Genomic DNA, 21194 nt, shown 5'->3' on the forward strand with positions numbered 1-21194 from the left:
ATGATTCTTCAAATCAGTCTCCTTACAAAAAACTCTCTTGGAATTTCTACAATCGTAAAGCTGCATAGCCAGTTATCTCAGTTGTTCTTGTATGTAGTTCCTTGTTACTACAAAACAGCAGATACAGAAACTCGCTGTGCCAAAATTTCAACTGTCATTGAAAGTAGGCATACAAAATAAACAAAGGCGTTAAAATGGGAGATAGACTACAACACTAAAGTTAGGCTATTAAAATGGTGGCATTCAAGAGCAATGGGGAAGGTGACTAAATCACACGGGTACAAAATGGGAAAATGCAATTTCGATTACTTGCTGGTTCCTGGGAATCTCACGCCAGTGACCTCAGAATAGAGAAGAAACATGTAGGATGGCATTGAGAACCTGGAGTCATAGAGTCTTAAGGGCCTGTCCCACGAGCATGCGACTCCATGCGGCAAGCGCGACCTAACGTGGTCGCTTGAGCCGTATGGCCTCGCGGGGCAGGTCCCACTTTGATCGCCGGAGCCGTATGGAGTTGTGCGGAGCTGGTCCCGACATCGCGCGGGGCTCCGAAAAACTGACCGTGTTCAAAAGCTGGCCCGCAGCCGCCTCAATGCCGCACACACCGCCTCAACGCCGTACGCACCGCCTCAACGGGCGTGCGCAGCGTCTCGACGCCGTACGCCGCGTCTTGATGCGGTACGTCACGGGCGAACTTCCCGCGGACTTCGCTCGAACGTCACGTCACTCATTCGACCTCGGCGCGGCCCCCGCTTCCGGTTTGGTCGCGCTCGCCGCATGCAGGCGCATGCTGGTGGGACCGGCCCTGTATGGGGATCACTCGACCTCCGCGCGGCCCCGCTTCCGGTTTGGTCGCGCTTGCCGCATGCAGGTCGCATGCTCGTGGGACAGGCCCTTTACAGCATGGAAACCGGCCAATATGTCCGTTCTACACTAGTCCCACCCGCTTGCATTTGGTCCATATCCCTCTAAACCTGTCCTATCCATGTATCTGTCTAAATGTTTCTTAAACGTTGCGATAGTACCTGCCTCAACTACTTCCTCAGGCAGCTCGTTCCATACAGCTACCACCCTTTGCATCAAAAAGTCATTTCTCAGGTTCCTATTCAATCTTTCCCCCCTCACCTTAAACTTCAGTCCTCTGGTTCTCAATTCCCCTACTCTGGGCAAGAGACTCTGTGCATCTACCCGATCTGTTCCTCTCATGATTTTGTTCACCTCTATAAGATTAGAGTCCAACCGCTAGGACAACACAGAAGCCCAGTGTAACCATCCCCTGAACTATCACCTGTCAAGCTCTTACTTGTGAGATCATCTGTAATTCCCATATTGGTCTCATTAGTCACTTCACAACCACAGAACTGGTCATACCAAGTTATCCTCGATCCCAAGGAATTGACTAAGGAAGAGGAGGAAGAAACTTTCAAAAAGAACATAGTCATAGAGTTATTGCATGGAACAATTAGAGCAATTCCTTCCATACTCTCTCCTTGCAAGCTTCTAAATGATTGGTGCAGGGTATCATTTATACCATGTACAAGAGCTGTGCATTGCATAGCACTCATTTACCATGTGGCTGTGAGTGCATGTTCCTCCTGCTTCATTTTCCTATTTGTCAATACATACTCTCAATAGAACAGTATCTTGGCTGTCTGACTGATTAGCACAAGAAATGCTGCGACTGGAAGAGATGAGGTGAGGATTGCAGTGGAAATAATTGTGCCAACATTTGTGTCCTTCTGTGGGACGTTGAGATACGATTGCATATAGAAGCCAGGTGGTTGACTTCTGGAAATGCCATATTTGCAGCATATGGTTCTATGAGAAAAGATAACTTACTGATTTGTGATTGTATTAATGCAATTTGGTTGGAGTCAAACTATTGAGTTGTTACTTAGTGGACTTCAGCATAACATGTTTAATTTACGTTATGCATTTTTATTTTTGATTCATTGATCTAATTTACTTTAACATTTGTTTTCTTATAACAAGCAGCACTGAAAGGTTGTACTTTGGAGCATAGCTCCTTTACCCTGTCACAGCTGCATTCTCCCTGTTGTAACCTCTTTGACCACCCCGATCGCGGGTGCTTCGATCGCTCGCTGCGGGAGCTTCGCCCGCCCCGACGCGGGGGCTTCGATCGCCCCAACTGCGGATGGTTCGACTGGCGCGACCACGGGAGAATAAATAGGAAAGAAGATTAGACTTTATTGCCTTCCATCACAGTGAGGAATGTGGGGAATCCACTGTGGTGGATGTGTATGTTAACTTTTACGTAGTTGTGTGTCCTGTTAGTTTTTTAGTATGGCTTTATGGTAAATCGAGTTTCATTGTACCTTAATTGGTACATGTGATAATAAAATACCCTTTGAACCACTATATCATTTACAAGTACAGCACGAGGATTGTATTTAGAAATCACTTGCTTTTGACTGCAAGTAGTGGCACAGCCTATTTAAAGAACTGCTGAACTCATTTATCTGCTTTTCTCAGACCGCTTCCTTTTATTTTTAGCCATATCCATCAGGCTTGACAAGTGTGTAATTTGAGCCGGAGAGAAGGCTTTGCTTCAGGTCTTTTCACAAAGTAATTCTCCTCTTCCTTCCTGGGAAGGCACCAAACTTGACTTGATCTACTCAGATGATCTGTCGAGTCATGTGAGATCTTGTACACAAAAACATACTCAAGGCAGTGTGTGGAGCGTAGAAAATCTACTTAGCAGCAGTAAAGCAGAGGAATGCAACAGATTCATACTTGTATAAGGCAGGGTCTTATATACCACTGGGCTGGCATTAAAGTAAATATTTAACTTTAAACTGTTACACGGATAAATGAAATCCAGAGTATGAGTTATAAACAAGATTTTTTGCATATTTTAAAATGCATCTTTAAAAAGCGCTGTCTTTAATGTGCACTCTTTGTCAAGTTTACACTAAGCTGTAACTTCTTGTTGGATATTTCCCTGGGATTGAGGATGACTTAGTATAATTCGGGTTTTGTGGGTTCTCAGGTGGTTAATGAGGTAAACTTAGGAATGGCAGACTCTTCCACCGGTGGAACAGGGGATCATTTTTGAAGTGGTCTTTTTTCACTCATGTAGGTCTTCTTCATGGCCTCGAGGTTTTCAATTTCATTCTGAATGTTCCTTCTTCCCTTTCAATGGTCATGTGTCAGGAATTCCCAGAAGTCAGTGGTGATGTTGGATTTCTTAAAGGAGTGAGCACATCCTTGAACTTTTCCTCTGTGCATTTGGTAGTCACGACAGAGCCAGGAATAGTGTGTCATTTTTGGGAATCTGGTGTTGGGCATATGAAACGACATTGCTTGCCCAATGTAGCTGACTGAGAGTAACTGGAACCTCATGCTAGGGATGTTGGTCTGGACAAGGATGCTGATGTACTACTGTGGTGAGATTGATAAATGTATGTTCACATGGAGTCATAGAGTGATACAGCGTGGAAACAGGCCCTTTGGCCCAACTTGCCCACACCGGCCAACATCTCCCAGCTACACTCGTTCCACCTGCCCACGTTTGGCCTGTATCCCTCCAAACTTGTCCGATCCAAGTACTTGTCTAAATGTTTTTTAAATGTTGGGATAGTCCCAGCCTCAACACCTCATCTGGCAGCTTGCTCCATATACCCACCACCCTTTGTGTGAAAAAGTTATCCCTCAGATTCCTTTTAAATCTTTTTCCCTTCACCGTAAACTTATGTCCTCGATTTCTTAACTCTGGGCAAGTGACTCTGTGCACCTACCTGATCTATTCCTCTCATGATTTTATACACCTCTATAAGATCACCCATCATCCTCCTGTGCACCAAGGAATATACTCCCAGTCTACTCAACCACTCCCTATAGCTCAGACCCTGTAGTCCTGGCAACATCCTCATAAATCTTCTCCGTACCCTTTCCAGTTTGACAACATCTTTCCAATAACATGATGCCCAGAACTGAACACAATACTCTAAATTCGGCCTCACCAATGTTTTATACAACTGCAACATGACCTCCTAACTTCCGTACTCAATACTCTGACTGATGAAGGCCAATGTGCCAAATGCCTTTTTGACCACCCTATCTACCTGCGATTCAATAGACAATAGAAAATAGGGGCAGGAGTAGGCCATTTGACCTTCGAGCCAGCACCGCCATTCAATGTGATCAAGGCTGATCATCCCCAATCAGTACCCCGTTCTTGCCTTCTTCCCATATCCCCTGACTCTGCTATCTTTAAGAGACCTATCTAACTCTCTCTTGAAAGTATCCAGAGAACCGGCCTCCACCGCCCTCTGAGGCGGAGAATTCCACAGACTCACAAATCTCTGTGCGTAACAGTGTTTCCTCATCTCCGTTCTAAATGGCTTACCGCTTATTCTTAAACTGTGGCCCCTGGTTCTGGTGTCCCCCAATATCGGGAACATGTTTCCTGCCTCAAGCGTGTCCAAACCCTTAATAATCTTATATGTTTCAATAAGATATCCTCTCATCCTTCTAAATTCCAGAGTATACAAGCCCAGCCAATTCCACCTTCAAGGAACCATGCACCTGCACTCCTAGATCGCTCTGCTGTGCAACACTCCCAGAGCAGTGCTGATTCTAAATGGCATCACGTTGTGTTGTTTGAAGTATTGTTTATAGCTTGCTATTTAACCAATAGGATAGAGACCAATAAAAAGCTCGACCCACAACGATAATGAAAATGCTCTGACAGCCAACTAATTCATGGCCCATGGCTTAACCAGAACTGTCACAGCTGTCAAACACTGTGATTATATAACATATTAAACATACAGAATATTTAAAGGGATATTAGAAACTGTCAGCAACCTTAGAATAACAAGAACACTGTAAAAATAAAATGTTTAAATGTCAAAATTAACTGGACGAATCTGTCTTAGTCACTAACACTAACTAATCCACTTTTGTTTTGTAAATCTGTGCTCACTTGGGACCACTTGCAGCTTGGATTGTTGTGGGAGCATTAGGCAGTGGCAAGCCTTTTATCCTATTTGTCAGCAGGACGCAAGATGAATGAACAGTGTACTAGTTCCTAACAACTACTCTTAAACAACATGTCAGAAACTGTTGGTAGTTACCTGGGTAACAGTAATTGGGATAATGGTCAGTGGGGTTGGAATTTGGCTTTGGCTTTGGCGGTATTCAATGTGCTAGTTTCATTGGAAATAATTAGTGCTTTGTTAACCAACACTAATCTTTACACTTGTTTTTTTTTCTTATTATTTAGCCAATTTCCTATCCATGTCCTAATTTTGATTTTATTTCCCATAGCTTGAGTTGAAGGAGAAGCAGTTGCTTGAAAACATAATGAAATGTTTTATTTTGAAGTGGAATTGTAAACTTTCTCAAAGCTCAATTTGTTGCTGGTGTCTTTAAGTCTATACTGTTTGTAATATAATGGTGCCCCAAAAGAAAGAAAAATATTAGATTGAAATTGGGGCAAAAAGCCAGTTGATTATATTTAACAGGCATTTTTTGATTAAAGTGCTGGTCATTGAAGTGCTGAATGAACTGGAGAAACTTTACAATTTGAATATTAATGGGTAGAGAGAAGGAAGAAAGGCAATGTGATGATTTTCTTCCATTGGGATTTGGGGAGTGTTGTGTGTCTTTTGTGTGCACGGTATATCTAAATAACCTAAAGCAGCCTTATCCATGATTGTTTTTAACTGTAAACTTCCTTTTGCAGGTTACATTTGGTGAGGTGTCACCTTTATGCTGGAGTGAAGGCCCGGTGGAGGTGGGGTGATGGACTGTTAAATATGCACTCAGAATGTAGTGACTATTCAACCCTTGGGGTAGGTCATTTGTTTCAAAAGCTATAACAAGTTGCATTGTGTAGACTTTCACTAGCATAATGTTTAATGATAAGTAGGATTCTCTGGACTCCATAACACAAAGTTTAACCTTGCAAGATGTTGCAGAGGAACATTTTATATTAACGTTATTTCTGAAGAAGTATTTGTGTGTTTACATATACTAAATGTGAACTTTTATAACACTGATCAAAAAATATTTTACAGTCCTTTCCTGTTTGGGGTTAGATCTGAGGACAGTATTTAAGGTGCATTCAAGAGAGATCTGTTTTGACTGGTGGGATGAAAATTGTGGAGCAATGCAAAGAATTGTGTAAGATAGACAAAATTCTGGAGTAACTTAGCGGGTCAGACAGCATCTCTGGAGAAAAGGAATAGATGACATTTCGGGTCGAGACCCTTCTTTGGACTGGGGAGAGGGAAACTAGAGGTATGAAAAAGTACTGAACAAATCAGAGCTGGCAATGATGGCCAAGGAGCCCACAATGGTCCTTTGTTGGATGTGGAGGAGTTGATAACGAAGAGATACGAATAGTGAAACTAGTAGGATGACTAGGGCGGAGGAGGGATGGAGAGAGAAGGAATGGAAGGGTTACTTGAAATTAGAGAATTCAATATCCATACCGCTGGGGTGTAAGCTGCCCAAGCAAAATATGAGGTGCTGTTCCTCCAATTTCCGTGTGGGTTCACTTTGACTGTGGAGGAGGCCCATGGCAGAAAGGTCAGAATGGGAAGGGGAGTTAAAATGTTTGGCAACCAGGCGATCACTGTCACTATAGCAGAGCAAGAAACTATGTTATGAACTAGAGTTAGAATTATGGAAGATGTGATGGGAGATATGGAAAGCATTTGGGATCATTAGTGATAGGAGCAGAATTAGGCCATTCGGCTCATCATGTCTACGCCATTCAATCATGGCTGATCTGTCTCTCCCACCTTTCCCCATTCTCCTGCCTTCTCCCCATAACCTCAGACACCAGTACTAATCAAGATTCTATCTATCTCTGCCTTAAATATATCCACTGACTTGGCCTCCACAGCCTTCTGTGGCAAAGAATTCCACAGATTCACCACCCTGCATAAGCAAGGAACCACTCATGAGTGGTGCATTTGAAACTGACGTTGATAAAAACTGATAAAGATGAGCAAAGAAGATTTTGTGCATTAGCAGTTTATGAATCTGCAACTTTTAAATGTGGAGGCTTGTAACAGGTCGGACGATGACAAAATATGAAGGTGAGATGGTGAAATCATGATGAATGTTTTAAAGGTTAAAGTGTGTTGATGAGCAAAATGTGAGGGATTCTGTGGTTTGCTGAAGTTGTGGAACATCAGGATAATTTTAAGCAGGACTGCAAGAAAAGAGACGGAGTCAAGCCTGGTTACATTATATATTCTGTTTGGGACAAAACATTGCCTTTGTTGAATTCTGGTACGATCAAGTTTTTTCTTTAACCTGATTTAAGACGCGTTTCAGAAAACAAAAAAAAAGATAAATTAAAGATAGGGGTGGAAAGGTAAAGATAAATCACAATCTGCTGCAATCTCCCAAACAAAGTCACAGACATCAGTTCAACATTTCTTAGTCACACTTGCACAAATTTCCTATTTTGATTTTGTTGCTAATGCCATTGAAATTTGCCACTAATAGGCAGTGCACAAAATCAGGAAAGGAGATTTTTGAGATGGCAATAAGTTTCTCAGTTACTTAAGATGCAGAGACACATGGCAATTTTTGAATTTTAAATCAGTGCTAAATCCTACTTTTGTCTTCTGACTGAATATCTATGGAGAGGATGTATTTTAAACTTTAGTATTTGAAGATGGAGAGTTCAGAGAGTGCATTCCCTTCACCTTTCCCAGCTCTGTCTAATATTGATATTTTTAAAAGCTACACTGTCCACGATTGGCAAGAGTTTTTCAAAAGCTTGAAAATAAGCCTGCAAAATGAACAAAATACAAAATACAACTGTGATTTGCTCAAGAATGGTTCATTTGATTTCAAATTAGATTCCAATTATTAATGTGCATACGTGATGAAGCCTTGAGCGGGACAAATGATCTGGATTTAAATGGTTCACTGATGGTGCAGACTCGTGGAATGTAATGAAGCGAGTCAGTAAATGGAATGGAATAGATGAACTTGGTGAACCCACCTAGTAAACAGGACAAAGTCAGGCATCTCTTATCACACAAAAAAAACCAGCAGACTTCTGCCTGGTGAATGTTTGTGGTCGTCTACTGCGATAACAAAATCAAGATGATTATTTCATGTTGTGAGTTGCCAACATGAACAAGTGGGGAAGAAAATTTTATTTAAACAGAACTAATCTAAATCTTAGCATTTGACAAGAGAAGAACATTTAGTAGGATGTGGGAGACAATCCTGTAGCTCAGAGCAACTGAGGGAAATTGGTGGAAAATAAATTTGTGATGATTATTTTAGATGAATTAATATGCTGAAGATTGTGATATGGGCCGACAAAAGTAAATGGAATCAGTATAGAATGACTCACAAAAGGATTTGGCTCCATGTCTGTACAACCCAGTGATGCAATTAAAGTTTCGGATCCTCGCTTACATATCTGGAACAATTAAGTGCAAGTCTCTTGGAGATTGCTGAGATCATACAAAAGCTCTATAATGCATTGTTCAGATCTCTTGTATTTCATTCTTTGACAACTCAACCAATGTAAAATGATATGAAGGAAGGACTTCACACTTTCAGTAACTTTTACAGTTTGTTGAAGTTATAAATTCATGGAAATAAATCTGACCTTATTGACTGAATTTGCCAAATAAAATTCTGTATGGCTGGCTTTATCAAAAGGGTGCTAGCAGTGTAGTAAAACATGCACTTGCTACCGTAGCATCTCACATGTATGTGGGTTTAAGTCACATTCCAGAATACACAGTCTAAGGTAACATTTCAGAAATGATGGAGTGCGAGCTTGTTAATGGTGCCAGACTTCAAAGGAGATATTAGACCCTCTCTGCACACTTATTTGAACAAAAATGTTTAAGAATATTATTTGAAGAAGAGCAGAGAGTCTTTTCAATATAAAAACAGAACATACTGCTAATGCTTAGCAGATATCTATGTGAAAATAATGAATATTAGAATTATAGAAATATTACAGAAATACAGGAGGCCATTGGCCCATTGTATATGTGTCATAGTCAGAGACATACAGTATGAAAACATTCTTTTTGTACCCATCCATATCTCCAGTTTGCCTCTTCTCTGGCTCACAGTCTGAAGTAGGGTCTCGACCCGAAACATCACCCATCCCTTTTTTTACTGCATCTCCGTCTAATTTTTCTACTAATTACTTTAAATGTCTTCCCACTTGGTGTATGACCTCTCTCCCATGGAAAATAGGCCCTGCCCAGGTACTCTCTATCTAAGCTCATAATTTTACAAATCTCGGTTAAGTCTTGCCTCAGTCTGCTCTATTGCAAAGAAAATAAGTCTTGCTTCCCCAGTTTTTCCCCAGTCAAAAATTTCCTCTCATGCCAGCATTTGCATAAATCTTTTCTGCATTTTATTTCAGTGCAATCGCATCTCACCTGTAAAGTGGTGACCACAATTATACACACTACTCCAGCTGTGGTTCAACAAGTGTTCAAGCATAATCTTTGTACACTTACCTACCATGTCTATGCTAATGAAAGTAAACATCCTCTTTCCAGCTATATATTTGTAACAAAGCTTTACAAAAGTAATCTGGAACAATTTTATTTCAAGTAGCGAAAAGGTTAACGGTTTGTCCAGTTTACATCACAGAGGCAATGGCCATAGAGGTAATCTGAGGCTGGATCTGGTTGAGCGGATTGTGTTTACAATATAAAGTGGCAGCACATCATAAATAACGTTATTCTTTTCTGCATGGTTACTCAGTTGAACCAACTGTCATTGATCATGCAGTCATGTTCACATCTGTCAATCAGCAGGTGTGGAGTTGAAAGAATAGGATTTCCTATTTGTATGGTAACTGTGCAGAAATAATATTTATTTTGAGTGAAGCAAGTTCTCATTTGCAACCTAATGCACTGCGCCTGATGCTCTTGACAGTGTTTCCGCTGCACTGGAAAAACCAAACACCAACTTAGGTGCCATCTTTGATTCCATTCAGTCTGTAAAGATGATCCTGAGCTTCCAGTTGTCTGGCACTTTCTTTCCATTGTGCACAATCAGAGGTCATTGAGCAACATCTCTTGTTGCTGCTTTACAGCCCTCGGGACTGGACATTCCATTCAACAATTTCAGAATATCTACCTTTTTAGTTTTGTATCAGCACCGGGGCAGTTTTGATCAAAGATGATCACCAGAAATGTTAACTTTCTGTCTCACTCCACAGATTCTGCGTGGCCTGCTAAATATTTTTACCATTCCCTGTTTTTATTTCAAATATCAAGCCTGGTCCCTTTTCCGAATTCTGCCATTCTCTGATTGTAATTTAGATTTCTAATATTTGCAATTTTTCAGCATTTCAAATATTTCTTTATTTATTCAGATGGTAAGCTTTTTAAATAAATAATTCAAGTTTCGTAATATATTTCTAGACACCTCTAGTTGGCTCAGCCAACCAATTAAATACTGAACAATAGTTGCAACAAAAGTCCCAAATTCACACTTGGCCTGAGCTGATGCCAGCAGAGCAATGATGAGCAGTACGATTGGCCTCCATGACCCAGGGTAAAGGAAAGAGAGAGCAATTGAGCTTCCCACTCCAATCATCAAACAGTCTACTCAATCTGCTGACATGTTGTTTTACTGTGAGTGACTTTGACAGTTTTTTAAACTATTATTTCCAAATGCAACCCATCAAAAGTGTCATACTTGTAAAGTGACTCTGATGCAGTGTGATTCTGCAGCATGACAAATAGGCATTTGGGAGTTGAGGGTCACATCATATAGGTCATGCATACAGAAAGGAATCTTTGACTTCTAGTCTCAGAACTGTGCATAGGATGAGACAGCAGTTTATGGCTTGCGAGCTGCTAAACAGCAGCAACTGTCATCAGGAAACTTATATTGTGTCTCTAAATGTTAACTGTTTCCTCTTTCCACAGATACTGATTTGCTGAATATTTCCAGCATTATTTATTTTTATGTAGATTTCAAACATCTGATTTCTTAATTTTCATGAAGCTTTCTATGAAAGAGATCTGCTGGAATTTGTTTGGTGGGCGTGGAAAGCAATTTTCTTACTTGCAACACGTGCAAGGAGGCATGGATATAATTGGCATAATTCCTTGACTTTCTGTAACACCACATCATTTCAGAAGTTAAGAAAAATAGTGGTTTCCAACAGAAACTGCTGCATGAGGGAGTGGGGCCAAAGTGCATTAGAGAGATCCAACCCTGGCATCTCCTTCAGAAAGATCTCCTTTCTGAGCCAGAGATGTGCACCAGGGGAAGCCATAGTATTGCCTGACCAAGGGAAGATGAAGGCATTAGTTAGAACATGGGGCAGAAGGTGTGTTGGTGAGGATTCTACTTCACCCAAAAAGCAATTTTAGGTCAGCAAGACTCTTTAATCTGTGGTTGAATGGACTTGCATCAAACTTGAGATTTGCTAATTTTGCTAAGGTCTAAACAGTTCCTTGAGCAGGTATTTAGTGCTGCATTGTTCCTGTGATTATGTCCACTGTGTTGTAGACCAATTGATGCTACTAATACACACCCAGTGAAGTAAAGTCAATTGGTCTTCAAATGTAGTTGCCTTCAAGTGTAGTTGCATCACCTCAGGGAATCCCACTTGTCGCCTTTGCAAATTGAATTAGAAAGCTTTTAGTGTGAAAAGACGCAAAGTGTTGGAGTAACTCAGTTAGTCAGGCCACATCTCAGAAGAACGTAGGTGATATTTCTGGGCCCTACCCGTAACATCACAGATCCATGTTCTACAGAGATGCTGCCTGACCTGCTGAGTTACCTCAACACTTTGCCTTTTTCTGTAAACGTGCATCTGCAGTTTCTTGTGTCACCAAGCTTTTAGTTTAGTTTAGAGAAACAAATGGAAACAGTCCCTTCGGCCCACCGAGTCCATGCTGAACATCCATCGCACGTTCACATAAGTTCTATGTTATCCCACTTTCACATCCAGGGGCAATTTACAAAGACAAATTATCCCACAAACTTGCATGTCTTTGGGATGTGGGAGGGAAACAGAATACTCGGAAGAATCCCACATAGTTACGGGAAGAATAGGCAAACTCCACGCAGACAGCACTGAAAATCAGGATTAAACCCGGGTCTCTGGCGCTGTGAAGTGGCAACTCTATCAACATTCAACGGGGCATTCTGACATCATTTTCATAGATATCAGATTCAACACAAAACCATCCCAACTGCAACAGATTAAGTACGTTTTAGTCTGGAAAGAAATGTTAATATAAATAAGAAAGATGAAGAAACACATGTATAAGGCAAATATTTGATACGTAAACTGCTTTCTTAGATATACATTTTCTCAAGAATAAAGAAAAACATCTCAAAGAATAGTGATACTTTGAGGAGGAAATAATTACTGTGAGCAATGAACTGTCTCAGGATGCAACTTGGGTGGGGCTCTGAAAGGTGTATAAATGTAACCGATTTCTGTGGCTGCTGAGTGGTTCCAAGTGGAGTGCAAACTGTTTGAGAAATTATTTCCACGTTTGCCATGTGTTTAATTGCGTTGTGCAATTAAATATTAGCTTAAAATATGCAGAGCAAGTTGTGTGGTTTCTGAATACTGAAACTATGCTGAGTAAACACGTTGGCAGTAGATGTCTATGTCTCTGAAACCTTGAACGCGAGTATGAAATCGGTACACTGGCACCTTAGATGGGGGAAGATTAACTGTCCGTGGCAGACCTTGGTCACACCTTGTGGGATGAATAGGAATTGAGTATTGGATAGTACTTTTGAAAAGGGGAGTTTGAGTGATGTAGAGAAAAATGAAGCTGCATCAAGTAATCCAATCCAACAGTTATAATGGTGATCTGTGAGGATAAGACTAAAGACTATTTGCAGAACAGCCAGAATATAGATCATGGTATTCTATAACAGGAACCTATTCAAAGGCCTGAGAAAGAAGGGCAGCTAAATGTTCTAGATCCAGGGTATTTTGGTCATTATAGAGACATTTTCAATAGAATTGAAAATCGGTTAATATATTTGACTGTCTGGGATTTAAACATTGCAATTCAGGTGAATGTTTTTTGGAGGAGTAGGCCGAAACATGGAGAATAAGCAGGTATGTGGACTTGTATGAGGTGCACTAGAGTGGCTGAGGGTGGAGTAAATGAAATAGATAGAGGTGAAACATACAAAAGTCACCAGATTAGGAAAGGAGAAGAGCGAAATGTAAAACCAGAGGGAAGGTAGTGAGTGAAGGGGCCATGGAAGGTAAGGGGGCATAGAGAAGAAATGGGGGGAGGGAGAAATGGGGACTTGGGGATAGGTGAAACATAGAAACATAGAAAATAGGTGCAGGAGTAGGCCGTTCAGCCCTTCGAGCCAGTATCGCTATTCATTATGATCATGACTGATCATCCAAATTCAGTACCCCGTTCCTGCTTTCTCCGCATATCATTTGATTCCGTTAGCCCTAAGAGTTATTTCTAACTCTCTATTGAATACACTCAGTGTTGAATAAATCCAGGGTGATTAGTATGTGAAGGACATTAAAGAAGCGGGGTGACTGGAAGAGGATGGGTGATGGTGGGAAAATTGGAAGCATACCAGGGTGGGTGAGAGAGGGGGTGGGATGTAAGGGAAAGAAAGAGGAAGGAGGGAAGTGTTACTTGAAGTGGTGGAATTCAGTTGATCATACTCTGGATTGTAAGGTACCCCAGTGGAATATGAGACGCTTGTCCCCCAGTTTGCATGTGGCCGTCTGGTTATGGAGAAAGCCGAGGACAGAAAGATCAGTGCGGGAAAGGGAGTTAAAATAATTATCCTTCAGGAAATCCAGCAAGACTTGGATGTGTCACATATGTAAGGTTACAATCGTCTTTATTCAGAAAATTATTTCTTCACATTGGGAAATGGCACATGACCCCTGCTATTCATGGAAGTCTGGAGAAAGAAACTAAGGAACTGCAGACCAGTTAGATTAATATTTGTTGTTGGGAAAACACTATCGACTATACTGAAGGGTAATGTCACAATACCATAAAAATATATAGTTGGCTAGCATCAGAAACATGCTGGAACCGGCCCAAATTTCTAATGTGCTTTCAAGGCACAGAGAACTCTATTTTGACCATGGTTGACAAATAAGCTCCAAAAGTGGGGGGTGAGGAGTGTCTGTGAAGGAAATGTTGGACAGGTGAGTGAATAGGAAGACTTGATAGTAGAATAGGAAGAATATAAAGTTCTGAAGGCTTTTCCAGGGTGGGTGTGGAGAGCTAAGATCCTAGAGCAATTTTTGGTGGAGAGGGTGTTTACTCTTAGACCTGAATGTAGAATTTTGAGTCGCCCATTGATGAAGGAAGGCATTTATTTATTTTCAGAGAGTCATGTGTCTTTGAAACTCTTCCTCAATGGGAGGTTTTTTAAATATTTTTTTGCCAGAGGTGGATGATCCCTTGATAAGGGGGTAAAAGGCGACGGCCCATTATGGTGGGTTTGAACTTGCATCCGAATCAGCCATAATCTTATTTAATGGTAGAGCAGGCTCAAGGTGCTGAGTGGTTCAAAACTGTATCTAATTCTTATGTTGATAGTCATGTCAAATTGTGCAGAATTCTGTTTGCTTGCAGTATATGTGTGCCTAACAAAAATGTATTTAGGAGAGAGCAAGATAGTAATATGCCGTTTTACCTTTTGTTTTGCCGTGCAAGCAGTAATCCAAAATAAAACAGATTCATTTCAGGGTTAGATCTATATTTAAACAAGACTAGAGGGAATTGATTTCATTTGGATTTGCTCTGCTTGTCATTATTTTTGACACTTTTTTTTGTAGGCTGGGGTAGAGGAAATAAGGCAGCAGAATATTTTTTGTGCTTTGCTGTTAATTGTAGGAAAGAGAATGGAAAACACCTCCACTGTGTGATGCCTGATTTATTTTTGAATATATACTTCACAGCAGTTTTCTTTTAGCAGATTTGGACATCGTATTGGGCTGCACGGCCAAGTCCAACTTTTTTTTGTTTTGCATCAGAAGTTATACACCTGAGATAAATTATGCTGTATGGCAAAATTCCTTGCTTAATTGTTTGCCAAAGACTTGGCTGTCAGTAACAGACAGTTGCAAAGAGTTTGGCAGAATACAGGAGCAACTATTGTGAGGTACGCTTAAGGGAGAGAAGAATATGATGCTCCAGTACAACGAGAACCATGTGTTAGGACAAATGAAGAAGAGAAACATTTGCCAATTAATCTACTATTTTCCCAATCATTCCTTGGCTGGATCCACTCTCACTCACCCTCTTTGCAGGTTCAAATGCACTAAAATGTAATGCAACCCTTTCCAATAGAGTATTTATCTTGGACATGAAAAAGTAAAGACCTCCAATCATCTTACTAGTTCATGATGTATAAAGGGCCTGTCACACTTGGGCGTCATTTGCCCGTCATTTATGCGACATCCTAAAAATTGGTTGGCGCGTCGTGAGGCGCGTGTGGTGAGGCGTCGTGGCGTATGTAGTGATGCGCGGTAATGCGCCGCGCCCCATGATTTTGGAATGCTCAAAATCCTCGCGCACCACCTGCGTGACGTATCCCTTGTGCATGCTGAAGTACTGATAGGGTATGCTGACGAACTAACGGCGTACTTGTAGCAAATGGTGACGCATGGTTACGCACGGTGACACATGAACATTGCCTATGCTAATTCATAATGCATCACCGTGCGTCCGTAACCCTGCGCCGCCCGTACGCTGTCGGTGCGCCATTTGCACGTCATTTGAGCGCCGCACCACGTGACCACCCGGGTATAAAGCGCGCGTAGTTTTGAAATGTTTTCACCATAGTATCTTTGATTTTCACTGGGAAAATCCTTGCCACAGAGATCGGACTAATTACGAACGACATCGAAAATAGCTCCCAAAAGAAGCAGGGCCCTCAAGTGCACTTGGTGCGCAACTGTCGTACTGCTAGACGATCTTTGCGCGACAGTCGCACGTCAGTTAGTCGCGTAATTGACGAGCAAATGACGCCCAAGTGGGACAGGCCCTTAACTGACAGCCGGTTCAGAATATAGAACTTTTAGCAACACGTCATGTGCGGTGGGTGGCTGGCAGCAAATAGGACTGTTCGGTGAACATTTTGTAAGTTTGTCGGCGCCAGAAACATGGCGACTCTTGTGTACTGCCTAGGTGAGGTCTGCTGTATGATTTTACTGGTTTGCATGCACCTAAGTGCATGTGGCAATAAAGATTCATTGTATCATTGAAGAGATAGCGAGTTGCACTGACCCTTTTGAGAGGATGGAATACAAATGGACAGGAATGTATTTTATTGTTTCTGACGCTGTGGAAATATAGAAGGAATGATCATCTTCTGAATAATCGGATGGGTATGTTATTTCTTGTCATGCTCCAGAATTAGCTTAAAAAACACTGTTGCATTTATAATAATTATTTATTTGTACACTGGTCTAACTGTAAGCATCAACATGAAATGTAGGTTACGTATTTTCTACAAGGAGGATGGGCAAGGGCCCAGGTTGTAAGCTAAGCAGGCTCGATAATCGTAGCATAGACATGGAACAATCTAGCAATGGATCAGTTATATGATGGACCCAGAAACAGAAGTGACTGCCTGACAGAAAAGGTAGGTCTTTCCAAGGCTTACAGGTTATGACTATTAAGGTTATGAGGGATCAGTGCGGCTCAGAATCTATATCAACAATTTTATTGACAATACCAGGCTAGGAAGGATTTTGAGTATGGAGAAGGATATAAAGAAGCTTCTATTATTCAAGCGAGGGGCAAATGCCTGGCGGGCAAAACAGTGCGAAAAAAATATGAGATTATCCACCTTGACACAATATCTGAACAGCAGAGTATTTGTTATATAATGAGCGATAGGATGTCGTTGATGTTCAAAGGGAAGCAGCTAAAGGCCAATATGCAGGTGAAGTAAGCGATTAGAGGGCAAATGGCAGGTTAGTTTTTATTAGGAAAGGGTTTGAATACAAAGCAAGGAGTTTGTCGGCGACTTCAGGGGTGGAGGAGGTGGCAGTGTGGGAAGGGGTGGGGGAAGGAGAAGAAGCCGACTGGACAGAGGGTTGGAAGAAGCAGGCGGTGGTGGCTGAGCGGGGACCGATAAACCCACCACTGACAGCATGAAACAACAGCGGGTGAGAGGAGCTCGCTGGAGCACCTCGTGAGTCGGGAGTGGAGTCACAAGTCAGGACTCTAAGTGGCCGGGAGACGGTGGGTGCCGGGGATGGGTCGGCAATTCCATTCATATTCAGTTTACATTTTATATATATATTTTTTAACTTTCTGGAATTCCATAGTGCTTTAGAGACATGGGAGGAATGTTATTAGCAGGCCATTAGGGTGTACCATTATTAGGGGTGTACTGCTGTTTCATTATCACGTGACCTCTGTTGGTCTGGAAAAAAATGGATAATCCATGAAGGCTCTGGAAATGAAGGCGCCGGAAAATCGGCATTTTATCAGTAATTGCCATGGAGAGAATGCAGATCTGATTGAACCATACATACAATTCTTAAAGGGATTGGCAGGCTAGATTTAGGGACGATGTTTCCCCTGGCTGAAGAGTTTGGACCAGGGGTCAAAGTTTCACCATTGAGATAAGAAGAAATGTCACCATTAAGAATGGTGGAACTTGGAATTCTTTACCTCTGTGGAGGCTCGTTCATTGTGTTCATTCAATTTCAGGTCACTGATTTTCTGGAAATTATGTGAACCAAGAGGTATAGTGATAAGAAGGGACTCGACCCGAAATTTTCTCCAAAGATGCTGCCTGACCCGCTGAGTTACTCCAGTTTTTTGTGTCTATCTTCAGTATAGTGATAGTGTTGGAGAAAGGCACTGAGGCTGAAGATTCATCATAAGAGCTTGGAGATCTGGCATGCCTAATTCTACTACTATTATATTCTTACAAAGTCCTTCTGATGAAAAAATATGAGGGCCTCCTAGAGCAGTTTCTAATAATCTTTTCAAGGATTATTATTATTGCACCGGGTGGCGCTTCGACGGCAGCCTCGCCTACAGTCTGTCTGTCCTATTCATTTTTTTTGGTACTTTTTAGTGTGTTTAAAAAGTTTGTGTTAATGTTCTCTGGTTTGTTTCACATGGGGGGTGGGCGGGAGAAACCTTTTTTTAATCTCTTACCTTGCCGGAGATGTGATTGTTTTCCGGATCGTATATCCGGTCGCTCTGCGGCCTAACATCATGGAGTTGGCGGCTTTGCTTGGGACTGACTTTGAGCCCCACCGCGGGGACATGGACTTACCATCAGAACCGATCCCTTATCGGGGATCAACGTTCGTGGAGTACACGGATTTCAACATCGTGGAGTACGCAGCCTCGGGTAGAGACCAAGTCGGGAAGCTCCAACGACACAGAAGATTCGACTAGCCCCGACCCAGGGTAGATCGCCCAGCGCGGGGGAGCTGAGATTCCTCCTCGATGCAGGAGCTTGATCGTCCCGACGAGGAGGCCCGCCACCGGCTACTGGAGTAAGATCGTCCCGTCAACGGAAGGTTAGAGGCCCCCAACCGCTGGAGGACAACGAACGGAGAGATTGAACTTTTTTTCACCTTCCATCACAGTGAGGAATGCATTTTGTGTGTTCTGTTGCTTTTTATTGGTATGACTGGCAAATCAAATTCCTCGTATGTTGCAAAAACATACTTGGCTAATAAAGTATTATTATGATTATTATGATTATGATTATGATTATGATTGTGTGGTGGAGTGTGCATGGGACATGTTCATCCCATTTGTCCCTCAAGTTTGTAGATGGGGTTCTGTGACATGCAAGACTCAAATTTGTAAATTTAAGTAGCCGTGCATCTGTCTTCAGCAGGCAGCTAACTGCCCACTTACTAGTCTCCCTGAATATCATGGAAGGTGTGTAGGGAAAGTTAAAGGGGTGGTGCAGTTTACCACAATTTCAAGCTGCATTCGCTATTTTTAAAGAGGTAAAATTAACAAGCAATCATTGAACTTGTGTCCCACATTGTGCCCTGAAATGTCAAGCTGTACTGCCAACATATTTGTGCACTCAGTTCCCGAAGTTTGGTTTGAGTCCAAAATCTTGTGTTAAAATAACTATACTTCCAATCAATTGAGTCAAGCTGACATTGGTTCTGACCAGTGATGTGTATGTTGTTTTCTCTTATTAGTTTCCTGTTACTTCACTGCTGATTAGATCACACCTTTATTGTTGCTTCCTGCATAGTGGCAGGGGAGCTTAAATTGTTCTCTAAATTGATAATCAGTAAATATTTTTTGTGTGTGTAAAGTGATCCATAATCCATCGCCTGAAATTGCTCCTTGATTTCAATCTGGTCCACTTTCTGGTCTGCTCTGTACTCTGGAGGTCCACAAATATACTATTAATAAAGTAAAAACAGAGCCTTATTATGTGCCAAGTCTTGTGCATGAATAACTGTGTGTGTAATGTGATTTTTAAATAAACAGATCAAACTTTATAAATAAATTGCTTAAGATTATGAACATCTTTAAACATAAACTTTGAATAAAAATTGTAATATTTTTTGAGTTCTGCTTTTGTGGACGATATCCTGCCTACCCATCACCCTCCTTGTGGATTTCCCATGACCTGCCCATTCTCCGATGTACCGTATTTCTCGGCAATGAAGGCTCGCCTGCGTCGTAGATGCACCCCCGTTTTGAGTGGCTACATTTTTTTAAAAAGGCTGGCGGGACATAGAATTTATCACGTTCAAGAATAAATAAATAAATTTAAAAAAAATAAAGAGAGTAACAATTCAATTTGCCCAAGGCTTCCAGATCTCCTCCATTCTGAATGACTAAATGGGTGGGGGGTGGAGGGTGATGGCAGGTGGCGATTTGCTGGGAAATATGGGAGCACACCGGGCCAACACACTGACAAGTTGAATCAATTGTGATCTTAATGACAATACTAGTTCAAGGGACCAATTGAGGATACTCGCGCTGACACAGGGGTAAGCCCCACCGCTGTCCTGCTATCCATCGACCGCTGACCCGCTCTGCTCTATGATCTTTGCTCTTGAAAGACACGGACCGGGCAATGAATGCCATGCAGTGTCACCCAGCGCAGCAAGTGAGGCCATGTCCTGCTCCCGGCGGCAGTCGGAATTTAAGGATTTGCGGCAAACGGCTGACATGAGCGAGGCTGGCGAGCGACAGAAGAGAGGTGTTCAGGCGGGCCAGCAGAAGGCGCTGAGGTGGAGGCCAGTTCCGCTGTCCGGTCCCGGTGGCCACTCTCAGCTACCGAGCTACTTCCCTCCCCGGCCACAATGCGGTGGCTCCGCGCCCGAAGCGCCGCGGCAGCGGTGAGTGAGTGAGTTGCTGGCATGATCCCCGGCCCCCTCCTTCTCAACGCTCCTGCTCGTGCTGACCTGGGCCAGGCTCCCCACACGCTGTGAAAGGAACTCTCCCCCAGCGGCGCTGTCCTTTTACAGCCACTTCCCACTTTACAGCCGCTTCCCATCAGCTGCCAGCAATGAGGGATAGACTTGACTATCCCTTAGTACAGCAACATCGTTCTTGATATTGCTGTACTGAGGGATAGCCAAGTCTATCTTTCTTGGCTAACAACCTAACCTTTGGCCTGCAAGACGCATGTAAATTTATGCGTCTTATTTTAGGGTAAAAAATAGCGTCTTCATTGCTGGGAAATACGGTAAATATGCATTTGATTTTTACCCTAGAAAACAAACTAAAAGATAGTTATTTGTAGTTTTGTGGTAGTATAAATTATGTAACAAGAGTTCAACTTGTAAGAAGGTTTAATTTGAGTATATGTTATGCTTTAATTGAATGATAAGATTGAACAATGTACACAACTAGTTTTATCCACTGACTTGACTGTGCTACTAAAGATTTGTAATCCAGAACTATGCATTTCTCTCCAAGTAGACTGAATCTAACCCAGCTCATCCAGGAACTGCGTCTTCTTTGCTGTTTTCAGTGGTCCTCTCATAAGCTAAGAGTGCAGTCCTGATCTTCCAATTTCCCTCATTGTGGCCATTGTACTTTTTTAATCTGTACTTTATAGCTAAAACATTAAAATGCTGTAACACTATATTTTGTGTTCTGCTATTTTTCTCTTTGCACACCTGTTGTATGTGTGTACGACTAGATTGTATTCATGCAGATTTTGATTTGACGGAATAGCACACACAGATTTTCACTGTACCTCGGTACACATGA

The 21194-nt window shown here is 42.0% G+C and overlaps 1 protein-coding gene across 3 annotated transcripts in view; it reads left to right on the forward strand.

Moving 5' to 3' along the window:
* The window catches only part of bach2 (BTB domain and CNC homolog 2), a 229995-nt gene that overhangs the window by 76598 nt on the left and 132203 nt on the right, over positions 1–21194 (forward strand). For 2 of the 3 annotated variants that reach the window (XM_033021076.1, XM_033021074.1), the window contains exon 2: positions 5711–5819. In XM_033021076.1, the coding sequence (XP_032876967.1) occupies positions 5784–5819 (36 nt within the window). In that variant the 5' untranslated portion in view covers positions 5711–5783. Of the gene's footprint in view, positions 1–5598; positions 5820–21194 lie in introns of those variants that run through there. The other variant, XM_033021075.1, reaches the window with a different exon arrangement.

Source organism: Amblyraja radiata, chromosome 5, assembly GCF_010909765.2.
Source record: "Amblyraja radiata isolate CabotCenter1 chromosome 5, sAmbRad1.1.pri, whole genome shotgun sequence".
Classification (NCBI taxonomy): Eukaryota; Metazoa; Chordata; class Chondrichthyes; order Rajiformes; family Rajidae; genus Amblyraja; species Amblyraja radiata.